Here is a 13,463-nt window from a genome sequence, read left to right as displayed (position 1 = left end):
AAACAGCAAGAGGAAACAAGAGCATTTGGAGGAAACTGATAATAAAAAAAAACGTCTAAACTCAAAGACGTGTTTCTATGGTGTGTCGCACCACACACTAACTACTGCACCATTGGGCCACCCTTATGAGATCAGGTTAGGGGAGGGAAGAAAGTTGGTTGAATAAACACCAATTGCCACTTTATAACCTGTGCCTGCAGATTTTCTGGGTCTTGCTGGGTCAAGAAGGCATGAACTACATTTACTATGGATGGGTTACCAAAATCAAAAACTGACATTCAGAAAATATCCCATTCTGACCATGTGATGGCAGGAAACTTGGGCATCGTTAACACAGCAGATTGGGCCCAAAACATTGCTCAGAAGAACTTCTTGCAATAATGTCCCAAGGGTGGGTAATTAACAAATCCCAATGTGTGCAAGTTTTGATTCCACTGACTGGAATGTATTTCTCCCTGACGTATGACTTAAAATCCTTCACGATTCCTTGGTGCCACACTCAATCAAATGTTTCCGTAATGCCAAGAGCAGTTTCTCATTTCATAAATTTAACAGCTTTTCATTCCATGCTTGGGATCAGGAATCACGTAGTCCTGGTATTCCCAAACGGGATACATGCAAGTGCCACGAGACACAATTATCAACAATACCTTCCATATCTTTTGATAAAAAACAATCGACTGATTAGGCAGTAATTTGCCAGATGTCTTGCTTTTTGTGGATAGAATATACCCAAGAAATAGCTAATAGTCATGTTGATGACATAATTGCAACTGTTTTGAAACAGCTCAGCTTGGCTAGTTCCAGAGCAAGACAAATGTGCAGGATCAACTAAAATGACAATTAGAAGGGTCCCAGACTATTTTGGAAAGCACAAACAAAGTGCTGATTCATGGTAAAAGTTGCACCTAATATAACACTCACCTAAAAAGAACATACTATATGCCATTTAACAAAGAACATTCATGAACTAGTCACCCAAACTAGTCAAATTGCTGGTAACCTATATTACATAAAAATCATTTAACATCCCAAAGGTCAATGAGATCCAAACCAACAGCATTAAATATTACTGAGATAGAGGCCACATTTCGAGACACAGGGTCAGAAACAAAGATTCTTAGCTGCACTGTCATTAGAGCAAAATTGGAAAGTTGATTTATACGGCACTTCACAACTTCAGATGATCCAAGTCTTTTTTTTTAAAACAAAAATTGAAGCCTGTAATTATGTCAGTAGGAAACAGCCAATTTACACAGAAAGCTCCCATAAACAACACCAAGATGACAACTAGATGATCAATGTGGTAATATAGAAATTAATGCACAAAGCATTTGCAATAAGGTAGATGACTGAAGCATAAATAGAAGTGCATGGGTACGATCTGATAATAATTAAGACATGGTTACAAGGGATTAAAACTAGGAACTTAATATTGACTTTAAGGAACGGGAAACAAGGTAAGTCTTAAAAGAAAAAGATATATTTGCAAGAGACACAATCGTCACTTGGATGAAGTTAAAAACAGTAAAGGAAATGCAGCCCTGGTAAGAGTAGTGCGTAGACATCCAAGAAATGTAGGAAATGCAAGAATCAACAAAAATGCAAGAACAGTGCAATAATTATGAGACTGAACGTCATGATTAGATAATTACATTGGAAAGGGAAACTATGAGAACAAATTCAGTGCTCTACAGATAGCTTCTTAAAGCAATATCCTGTGGCTAGACCGAGAAAACAAGCTAATTTCAAAGTAATAGGGAAGGAGAGGTTTAATAAATTACATCAGTGGACCTCCTACGTAGCAGTGATCATAGATGAACTTGAAATGAATCAAAAGATTGGCACAAAAAATGTCAGGTAAGCAGTGGCAGACATTTAAGGAGATAATTCATTGCACTTAGCAAAAACGTATCCTAGTGTGGAAAGGTTCCGAAGAGATGGACGAATCAACAATGGAACCAAGGAAGTTCAAGAATATTTAAGTTGGAAGAGACAGAGCTGTTGGTGGATCTGAAGACTGTTGGATTCTGAATGTATCGCAAAGGGCAAAAGAAAATCAAGAAAATCAACTAACGGCAAAATAGAAAGGAAGGCCACTATCTCTAGCACCATCACTGACTTCATCCACTCCGGCTCCCGGCCTCCTGCCGGCCTCCTCCCCCCTCCCCCCTCCCCCCCCGAGCCTCCAAACTCATCGTTCCCCAGCCCCGCACGGCCCGATTTTACCTTCTCCCCAAAATCCACAAACCCGACTGTCCTGGTAGACCCACTGTCTCTGCCTGTTCGTGCCCTACCGAACATATTTCCACATACCATGACTCCATCCTATCCCCCCTGGTTAAATCCCTCCTAACCTATGTTCAAGACACCTCAGACACTCTCCGCCGTCTCCGGGCATTCCATTCTCTAGGCCCCCATCCCCTCATCTTCACCATGGACGTCCAGTCACTCTACACCTCCATCCCCCCCACCAGGATGGTCTCAAAGCCCACCGGTTCTTCCTTGGCCGGAGAAGCAACCTATACCCGTCCACTGATACTCTAGCGGAGTTGGTCCTTACCCTCAATAACCTCGCTTGACTCTTCCCATTTCCTCCAAATACAAGGCATAGCTATGGGCACGCGCATGGGCCCCAGCTATGCCTGCCTCTGTCGGGTACATCGAACAATCCTTGTTCGAGGCGTACCAGGACCCCATCCCCGACCTCTACCTCCGCTACATCGACGATTACTTTGGTGCTACCTCCTGCATCCACACACAACTGACTGACTTCATCCGCTTCACCACTAACTTCCATCCGGCACTCAAATACACCTGGACCATTTCCGACACTTCCCTACCATTTCTTGACCTCACTATCTCCATCGCAGGTGATAGACTTCTGACCGACATCCACTATAAACCCACTGACTCCCATGGATATCTTGACTACTCTTCTTCCCACCCTGCTTCCTGTAAGATCTCCATCCCCTACTCCCAATTCCTCCGTCTACGCCGCATCTGCTCCCAGGATGAGGCGTTTCACACCAGGGCATCGGAAATGTCCTCATTCTTCAGGGAACGGGGGTTCCCCTCCCCTACTATAGATGAGGCTCCCATCAGGGTCTCTTCAATACCCTGTAACGCTGCTCTCTCTCCCCATCCCCCCCACTCGTAACAAGGGCAGAGTCCTAGTCCTTACCTTTCACCCCACTAACCGTCACATACAACAAATAGTTCTCCGTCATTTTCGCCATCTCCAACGTGACCCCACCACTCGCCACATCTTCACATCTCCCCCGTCTGCTTTCCGCAAAGACCGCTCCCTCCGTAACTCCCTGGTCAATTCTTCCTTCCCTCCCGCACCACCCCCTCCCCGGGCACTATCCCTTGCAACCACAATAGATGCTACACTTGTCGCTTTACCTCCCCCCTCGACTACATTCAAGGACCCAAGCAGTCATTCCAGGTGCGACAGAGGTTCACCTGCATCTCCTCCAACCTCATATATTGCAACCGCTGCTCTAGATGTCAGCTGATCTACATCGGTGAGACCAAGCGCAGGCTTGGCACTCGTTTTGCCGAACACCTTGCCTCGGTCCTCATTAACCAACCTGATCTCCCGGTGGCTCAGCACTTCAACTCCCCCTCCCATTCCGAATCCGACCTCTCTGTCCTGGGCCTCCTCCATGGCCAGAGAGAGCACCACCGGATATTGGAGAAGCAGCACCTCATATTCCGCTTGGGCAGTCTGCACCCTAGCGGCACAAACATTGAATTCTCCAATTTCCAGTAGCCCTTGCCGTCTCCTCCCCTTCTCAGCTCTCCCTCAGCCCTTGGGCTCCTCCTCTTCCTTTTTTCTTTCTTTTCCCCACCCTACATCGGTCTGAAGTAGGGTTTCGGCCCGAAACGTTGCCCATTTCCATCGCTCCATAGATGCTGCTGCACCCGCTGAGTTTCTCCAGCACTTTTGTCTACCTTCGATTTTCCAGCATCTGCAGTTCCTTCTTAAACAGAAACGGCGCGACTCACAAGTTGCAGCGACCCCTACAGCCTGTCTGTCTTTTTTTAATTTTGTGTCTAGTTAAATGTAGCGTTGGTGTTTTTTAATACTGGTTTTAAATGTGTATATATGGGGGGCGGGGGAAAGGGGGAAACCGTTTAAAATCTCTTCCCTGTCCGGGAGACCCAACCTTTTCCCTGTCGGGTCTCCGTTGTCGTTGGGGCCTAGCACCGTGGAGCGGCCTCCAACCTGAATGACCCAGGGGCTCGGGAGACTGCGGAGCTGAGGACTACTCACCATCGTGGGGCTGGCCGGCCTCGGAGCGTGGGGAGCGGTGGTGATTCGCTGCTGCGACTCGACTACTGGGGCTCAGAGGCTCCAGCAACGCAGCCGCAGGTCCGGTGGACTGTCGGGACATCGGGAGCTCGCGGGTCCGGTTGAGGAGACCGCTTCCCGGAGCTCCCGTAACGCAACTTCTCCAGCCCGTGTCGCGAGGTTGGAACGACCCGGAGCGGGGCCGTACATTGCCCGGCGCTGCTTCATGGCCGTGGGACATTCCAGCACCTGCCGGGGCCCCCAACATTGTGACTTTTAGACCGGGAGCGGAGCCGTAAATCACCTGGCATGGCTTAAAATGGCCGTGGGACTTATCATCGCCCGCCTGGGGCTTGGACATCAGGAGGGACATGGAGAACAGGGGAGAGAAAAGACTTTGCCTTCCATCACAGTGGGTTCACTGTGATGGATGTTTGTGTGAATTAAATTATGTGTATGTCTGTAGGAAATTGTCTTTGTTTGTATGGCTGTGGAAACGGAATTTTGCTTGAGCCTCACTGAGGCTCAAATGCCAATAAATATTGTATTGTATTGGAATATACGTTCCTTTCAGAGATCCAAGTGAACATCCGCTTTTAACAATGAGGGCGGGGAAAAAAGTTTTGGGGAACAGGATGACAGAAAATTGGGCGGCACACCAAGGTGCCCTGAAACAAACACTTTACAGAGTGACATTGGAGCAATGAAGCAAAATGTGGAAAAATATGAAGTTCATTTTGGAAGTACAAAAGAATCAAATATTATTTAGATTAAAAATTTCAGAAATTTGCATTCCACAAGTGATTTTGGGCTTCTTGTGCATGAAACACATAAAAAGGTGCACGTACTGCAGGTAACAAGGAAACGTTGCTATTATTTTAAGGGGGCAGAAGTATAAAATCGGCAAATGCTTGCTGCAACTGTAAAGAAACTAGTGATCTCACATCTAGAATAGCGCGAACTGTGATCTTCCTATTAATGGAAAGGTATCTTCACTGTCTCCAATGAAATTTAACTTGGACGCCCTCAGATATGGAAGGATCGCCCCACAAGGTTAAACAAGTTCCGACGCCATTCATTAAAGTTTGGAAGTATGTTTAATTTTTCCTGGAACAAAAGATTTAGAGAGTTGGCATTTAAATGCTGAGGGGATACTTCTTATGAGAGAGGCCAGAATCGAAGCTTTAAAGGCACGAGTAAAGGGGCAAGTGAAACTATATTAAATGGGTATCTTGGTTGGTATGGATGAGTTGTGACAAAGTTATACAGCGCAGAAACATGCCCTATGATATCATTTCAGATTAAGGATTCTGAAGAATTACAGTAAGCCACGATTCTACTTATGGGCAGATAGTTTGGGAGTCTGAAGGAACTGTTCTGGTTCCTATTACTTATGGTCTTATTGCAGTAATTATTGGACACAATCTCCTGCCACATTGGTACTGTGGTATTAAAACTCTAGTACAGACCATGGAGGATTAGACTTTCAGCAAGGGTGCAAATATTACAGGATTTAATGGCAACCCTACATACTTGTGTAACAAAGTTAAACAATGGATCCAACTTCAACTCCGTCTCCCATTCCGAATCCAACCTTTCTGTCCTGGGCCTCTTCCATGGCCAGAGCGAGTCCCACTGCAAATTGGAGGAGCAGCACCTCATATTTCACTTGGGTAGTTTACACCCCAGCGGTATGAACACTGACTTCTCCAATTTCAGGTACTTGCTTTCTCCCTCTTTCCCCTCCCCAGCTCTCCCACAGCCTTTGCCTCTTCCTTTCTTCTTCCTGTCCCCCCCCCCCCTCACATCAGTCTGAAGAAGGATCTCGACCCGAAACGTCACCTATTCCTTTGCTCCATCGATGCTGCCTCACCTGCTGAGTTTCTCCAGCATTTTTGTCTACCTTTGATTTTTCCAGCATCTGCAGTTCTTTCTTAAACAATGAATCTAAAATGTTTGTTTTCTATTGCCAAAGTTGATTATTAGAAATAGTACAATTATAAAGCTAAATTACTAAATAGCTCAAATGTATGTATGTAACAATTATACATGGGTAGAATTACTATTTACTAGCATTTCAGATATCAGGCAAATGCATGATTTACTCATCCCATGAAGTATTAAAAAATTCCACATCGTCATACTGCCATACATCTTGTATGCGAACCTTGAACTCTAATTAATAAAAACAAAATGTGAACAATTTGTTTCTCATTTAAAACAAAATAATTGCCAGTGTTAGTAAGCAAGTATTTTGCTTTTAAAAAAGTGGACATCGGAATGAGGCTTATGGATAGGGACTGCTCACTTTGGACATGATATGTATCAGTGGTGAATGGGCAATTTTAAGATAAATTGGCAAGTTAAATAATTCTGGCCAAAAGACCATTTTTCAGGCATCATTTGCTGCCATTACCAATTTGACTGGAAGTTCAAAACTAAACATAGTTGGCAATTAACCACAATATCCATTTCTTCCAAAGAGGAAAATTAAAGCCCCAATTGTACAGCAATTCAAGAAAACTGAACGTTACTGCCACAACAACCTCCCTACCAGCTGTTAATATTCATGTGCCTGGTACATCTCAAACAAAAAAAGTTATCTCAGACTACTCAAATAAGGGTTGAACTCATGCAAGTCAAGTCTGTGTTTGATGTCAATTTTGAGCCATAGCTCACAGGAAAGATTCCAGGCAAAGAGCATGAACCCTGCAGATGACCCATTCCCAGTGTAGATGAAACAATCCAGCATCTACATTTACCAGCACCTTGTCCACGTGAAGAAAATGAAGTCCATGTGAGATTTACGTGTGCGCAATGAAATGCAGGATATGCTTTCAGTTTGCTTTGACAATGGAGTCCAGTGATTCTCAGCATTATGCTTATTAATTGATGTGTTTAGTTAAATTTTATTTTTAACTTTTTGTTCTTCATTTTGAGTTTAAACACACTCTAAGTTAAAAGAAACGGGTTGTTAAAATGATCTTAACTGCGGGTAGAATGTTGTTTTCTTTAGGCTATGGCATGGACGCTATCAGCTCCTGGAACTGTGTTGTTCAATGAAGTCCAGAGGCTGCCATCAGTGACTGCCTGCTCCCTCTCAGGTGACCATTCTTGCAATTTTCAGTAGTGGGTCACCATTTACACATTATGTCTGACCTAATTTTTTATGAACACACAGGTATGGCATTTGTTATTATTCACAATGCTCATGACAAAGCGACAGCAGGTGATCTTAAACTGTTTTGCCATATTTCTCCACCCACGACCCCACCCCCTTTCCACCAGCCCTTCAACCACACTGCTGTTGGGGACAGTTAACTTAAGAGGCAATTCAAAGACACAACATGGACTCGGGTAGCACAGGATATAAGTGAGACTGTAAAACCGTAAATTTACACAATTATTCCAGTGAAACGTTCTTGTCTCATGTCCTGATAACCTTGTGGAACATTCCTTCCAACCAAACACAGAACGCAAGTTCAACTGCTTTTTCAAAATGGAAAAAAATATACGTAATATGTATTTCACTGATTTAGTGGTATATTTCCTGGTTGTCTATCTGGAAATTCCTCAAGATGCACAGCCTGTTTGATGGCTGTGGCCCACGATTGATGCCCAATAGAAATTGAAAGCTGAACGACAGGCCAATATCATTAAATTTATGACAACCCCCATGTTCTCCTCCTGACCATTTTGGTTAACAAAATCACCTTAAATATCATTGGAGAAATTAGAAGTCAATATGAACTCTTACCCAATGAATTGGGTTCGGTTACTGTGTCACAAATGGCTTTTGCCCTCTGATGCCTCCTTCAGCATGATACTCAAGCCCCGAGCAGGAAGCATTGAAAGTTGTTAATTTTGGTTACACCAAGACTAATAGTATTTCCACACTTCTTGATGTTTACCATTCATTGAAAGAAAGCTTGATCACTTTCCCCTTCTTTCAGGACCAAATCCAAAATATTAAAAGACCAATAGAGTGAAAGCGAAACAATTATGTTTGAAAAATGTATTTAAAAAACATACATGGAATAATCCCTTAAATTGAAGTCATCTTTCTACAATAGACAATAAGCACATTCCAGCAGAAACTAACAAGCCTCATTTGCTTGATACAATTTGAATTTGTAAACATTCCTTGGAATGTACACAACTCCACAATAGTGGTCTGCTTAGGAAGAAAATTAAAATCCAACTAGGGCTGATCCAAACCCAGCCTGAATACATATAATTTCCCACACATGACCACTGCCATACATCTGAAATGTTATCAATTTTGTTTGATAATAAATATTTTAACAAAATATTATGCAAGGATGCAGCTGACGTCCAAGCAGATCGTCCTGATCTTATTGTGGTGCTGAGTTCGGCCACCACAGAAGGTATTGACCCAAACTCATCTTTCTAATCAGTGCGTACAACAGACCCAAACCCAATCAGGTCGTGAGGCTTAATAGTGGATAGAAAGGATTTGTTTTTTTGTATTAAAAACTATGTCAGAATTGAGCACAAACATTACAAAAGGACAAGACTGGCTGGAATGAAGAGATCATCTCAAATTGAAAATCTATATACTTGAAAGTCTGTCACAAGTGGGGAAGCAAGGGGAAAGTATGAATTGAATTGTGATAGATATATGGCCAACTTCATTGCTACCGTAGCTGGTACAAGATCCTCAAAGTAGATACATTTTCAAATTCAAGGCTCATTAATTTTTTTGGCAAGGAAATATCCATTCCTACGTCAACTACACCAAATCCACTGAAATATTGCATCAGAGATTCCTTCCGTGTCAGAAGTTCTATAATTCACTTACAAGGACATAGATTAGTATCGAGTAGAATATGCACCATATCTTAGTGTTCATAAAAGTTGAAAGGAGCAATCCAAGGATGCAATATTGGCAACTTTGCAGAATGTTCTGAAAACTATATGCACTCATATTGCTCTATGATTGTCCGGCAAAAAATATGAATTATTTGATTGATTTGCAATACAAAGGTATTTAATCTAATACTGCAGCAATTAAAAATACGGCATCTGTTCAAAACAACATCCCAAAGGCTACAGAGAAATACTGATAAACATGTTAGCCTTCGCCCAAAACACATCAGTCGCATCCATTCAAAAGTTGACTGAGGGAAGAAGTCCAATTGATCAATAAAGAGGAGAAGATGGTAAGAGTGCAAGAAAGACATTACTTGGTAGACCACTCCATACATTTACTACCCTCCACAGAAACAGAAAATAATTGAACCAATATTGCGAAACTTGGAGCCTAGTGCAGCCAAGTTCTGCAATACACTGGCATTAAGGGTGTTTTTGGGGTTTTTTTTTTAAAGAGCAAGGATGTTTTGGAGGTGTAAATGACCTTATGGATACAACAAAATGCAGATCAAAAAGGATGAGAATTTTAGGTCCAAAACAAAACTGGGAAACAAAATATGACAGCAAACCTAAATTAATGACATTTCATCATTTTAAAACCTGCACTTATAATTCCTGCATTTTCTGAATTATGGGTACTCACTAAAATAATTAAGTTGAGAGAGCTAGAATGATTGGAATTAGAAAAGACCAGAGTGATTTGTTTAGTTTGGTGGTTGGGAACGATAACCCCTACATTTTCTGACACTTATTCAACTGGTATAAAAACAGTCCACTATCTCAGTTGACAGCGATATCCGTATATTTACCACCGTGAATAGTTCACATCAAGTATTAAAGTATATATTTCATGGACACCTGGATGTCTAAACGGATCCCCGCTGCCTTTCACCACACCTTTTCAAAATTATGTCTGCCTCCTCATGGGTGATGGAAATTGTACACACAATTCCAACTGCATCAAATTAGCTGGTGCAGTTTATTCTAAAGTGAGGAAGGTATAAGACTTCTGCATGACTGTTCAAATTTGCCTGCTCTTGCCAAATAACAAGCCAGGAAAGACTGGAATTCACACTTTAAATGTTCTAAAAATATTAATATTTGACCTTGCAATCAGTGGAAATAAAAGCTTTCTGAGGAGGAGAGGTAGAGCACCTCTGGAGGAAATTTCAGGGTTCCTTGTCAACTGATAGAATAACCACCAAATGAAGGATGAAAAAGAGATTAAGAGAAATCTGGTTATTGCAAAAGCAGTAGTAAAGAACATGGAGGGCAAACCATTGGAGGATTAGATGAAAGGGGAAAAAAGCATTAGTTCAATGGATCTTGGTTATCAAGTGACAAGTATCACGACAAAAACAACAGTTCATCAATTTGCCTGGATCAACCAGTTTTAATCCATCTTGAAAAGGGAACAAAATCAAGACTCAAAATCCCAGGCAAAGCATTTAACCAGTAGGGGAAAAAGGTAACATAAAACAGGCATTTTAAATTTTCATTCCGACATTAATGCAAGTCATTCCCAAATATTATCAAACAAAATGTCCAAGCAAATGATAAGCAGATCAAGAGGCAGGAGTAAGTTATAATGAAAAAATGTTGCTTGAAACAAACTTAATAACTCAAACCAAGACAGATCATCTTAATTAGTCTCAAGAAGGGTCTCAACCCTAAACGTCGCCCATTTCCTTCCTTCGCTCCAAAGATGCTGCCTCACCTGCTGAGTTTCTCCAGCATTTTTCTCTACCATCTTAATATACATGTACTTTCTTTTGTCAAAAATAATTGAAATTTCTGCCATTACATTAAAAAAAAACCCTCAAGTAATTTCCAAATGTTAGGTTCAAGCACAATCCAATCCAAGGCCTTTTATCAGGCCATGGTTACCATCTGAACTATCTGGCAGACAATATTCCAATGGAAACATGCTGGTTAAAATGCAGAATAAAAATAAACTTACAACATGAAATGGGTCACTGTTTTTTCAATTCTTCCAATGATAAGAACGCAAACATTAAAGCCTGGATTTGACTTGCAATTCAAGCCGGTTGTCTAGATCTCCACCGAAATCAACAATTGAAGGAATCATTATCCAACGTCGCATTTAAAAAAAAACTTTAAAGGATGACACATTTTCTCCAGGTCTCACTCGCCAGTGAGACAGGAAGAATGTAGATCGATTTTGAATTTGTTTGAAACTGACAGATTTGGAGAGAAACAATCCCCGCATATGGAAACTCCCACAGCGAGTGTTCTCTGGCCAATTCACTAGACACATTCAAAAGAGTTAGAGCTCTTAGGGCTAGTGGAATCAAGGGATATGGGGAGAAGGCATGATCACATTGAATGGCAGTGTTGGCTCGAAGGGCCGAACAGCCTACTCCTACACCTATTTTCTATGTATCTATGAGTGTTACACCAACCGTGAGTCCGAGAGGGGCACGGACAGGTCCCCTCTCTCCGGTTCGCAGCTATTCGCCAAGGCCCAGTCATCTCCCACAGGCACCAAGGCCTAGGTCAACGGCTCCGGACAGCACCGTGACATTTGCCAATGGTGCTGGGCCTGGGACATCCTCCTTCCTCCCATCAAGGAGCAGAGGCACAGCTGTTCCCATTACCCCACTGCGACCCACCCACCAGCCAACCATGGGGTGGTGTGAAGGATCTGCTGAATGAGGAGGATGAAGAGGAATGGAGTTAGTTTGTTTTTTTAATCACTCATCCTCCCTGACTCCACTACCACAGTAGGGCTGGAGAAGTGGGAGACAAAGAAGGCGGGCTGGCAGACCCGACCATGGGGTGGGGTGGAGGTATGTTGAACGAGGTGGAGGAAAGGGGGTTAGTATTAATTGTTAATAAAATTACTTGCCCTCCCTAAGCATTCCCACTACTGGGCTGGAGAAGGGGGTTGGAATGGAGGGAGAGGGAAGGAAGGGAGAGAGGTGAGGGAGGGAGAAGGAAGGGAAAGATGAAGGGAATGAAGGGAGTGAAGGAGGGAGGGAGGAAAGGGTGGAAGGAGGGAAAGGAGGGTGGGGGGGAAAGGAGGGATGGGGAAAGGAGGGAGGAGGGAGAGAGGGAGGCGAGAGGGAGGAGGAGGGAGAAGAGAGGGGATGAGGGAGGAGGGGAGGAGGAGAGAGAGGGGGGGGGGGAGAGAGGGAGGGAGGAGGGAGGAGGGAGGGGGGGGAGAGGGAGAGAGGGAGGTGGAGAGAGAGGGAGAGGGGAGGAGGGAGAGGAGGAGGGAGGAGGGAGAGAGGGGGGGGAGGAGAGAGGGAGGGGGGAGGAGGGAGGGAGGGGGGGAAGGAAGTAGGTTGGGAGGGAAGGTGAAGGCCAGCCGACTGGCTGGCAGGCCCGAGGCCCTATATCCCACTCCCAGCAGCAAATGTCGCCCATGGCGGACGGATCGAGTGACAATTACGCCGGGAAGACCGGGGCGCTTTGGGAAAAGAAAGAGGAAACAAGAGAGAAAAGGCGAGAGCGAGCGAGCGAGCGGGCATGCAAGACAAGGCAGGCAGGCAGGCAGGCCGGGCGTGGCTGGGCCAGGCGCCGCTTACCTTGTGGATTCTTTTCAGAGCCATGTTGTGGTGTGTGTTTATGGTGTGTGCGGGGTTCAGGGCTGGTGGCTGCGGGTTTCTCCCCCTCTCTCACACACACAATAACAGGGTTGAAGGCGAACCCGGAAAAGCCGCCGAGTCCGCTCGGAGAAGCCGAGAAAATGGAAGGGACCGGCCGACCGAAAGTAGTCCCCGTGTAGCGCTCCGCCCGTCGCAGGGAGGAGGGGGGAGAGAAAGTAAACCCCCTGCCCGGGTACCCACCCGGTGTGTGGGAAGCGAAGCGGCTGCAGATGCTGCTGGATGTAAACCCGAATCCACACCTCTCCAGAGATGCTGCCTGTCCCGCTGAGTTACGCCAGCATTTCGTGTCTATCCCCTGCTGCTCAATGCAGCCACTTCCTCAATCGCACCCTCCTCCCTCTCCCCTTTTTTTTTGTTTGATCTGTGCGGCTGAGTTTTGTTATTGTTTGTGATAGTTTTTTTTAATTATCAAGATGCAGGCGTTGAGAATGTAGTTGGGGGGTTAGTGTGGTGTAGGGGGTTGTAGGGGGTTATTGGGGGGTTAGTGTTGTGTAGGGGGTTAGTGTGGGGTTAGTGTGGGGACTCTCCGTCTCCGGAAAGGAAGTGAGCGGCGGATCGTTACCGGTGAGTGATTCGGTTCGATTGTCTGCGCGGTCTCGCGACATGTCGAGGGGACGCGGCCCAGTGCGCAGGTGCAG

General features: G+C 44.4%; 1 protein-coding gene across 1 annotated transcript in view; it reads right to left on the bottom strand.

Moving 5' to 3' along the window:
* The window catches only part of ube2d2 (ubiquitin-conjugating enzyme E2D 2 (UBC4/5 homolog, yeast)), a 38,780-nt gene extending 25,838 nt beyond the window's left edge, over nucleotides 1-12,942 (bottom strand). The window contains exon 1 of the mRNA XM_055643091.1: nucleotides 12,745-12,942. Coding sequence (XP_055499066.1) covers nucleotides 12,745-12,768 — 24 coding nt within the window. The 5' untranslated portion in view covers nucleotides 12,769-12,942. The remainder of the gene's footprint in view (nucleotides 1-12,744) is intronic.
* Nucleotides 12,943-13,463: the final 521 nt, after the last annotated feature.

The sequence above is a fragment of the Leucoraja erinacea genome, chromosome 11 (genome assembly GCF_028641065.1).
Source record: "Leucoraja erinacea ecotype New England chromosome 11, Leri_hhj_1, whole genome shotgun sequence".
In the NCBI taxonomy this organism is placed as follows: domain Eukaryota; kingdom Metazoa; phylum Chordata; class Chondrichthyes; order Rajiformes; family Rajidae; genus Leucoraja; species Leucoraja erinaceus.
This window is presented reverse-complemented; position numbering and strand designations above follow the sequence as displayed.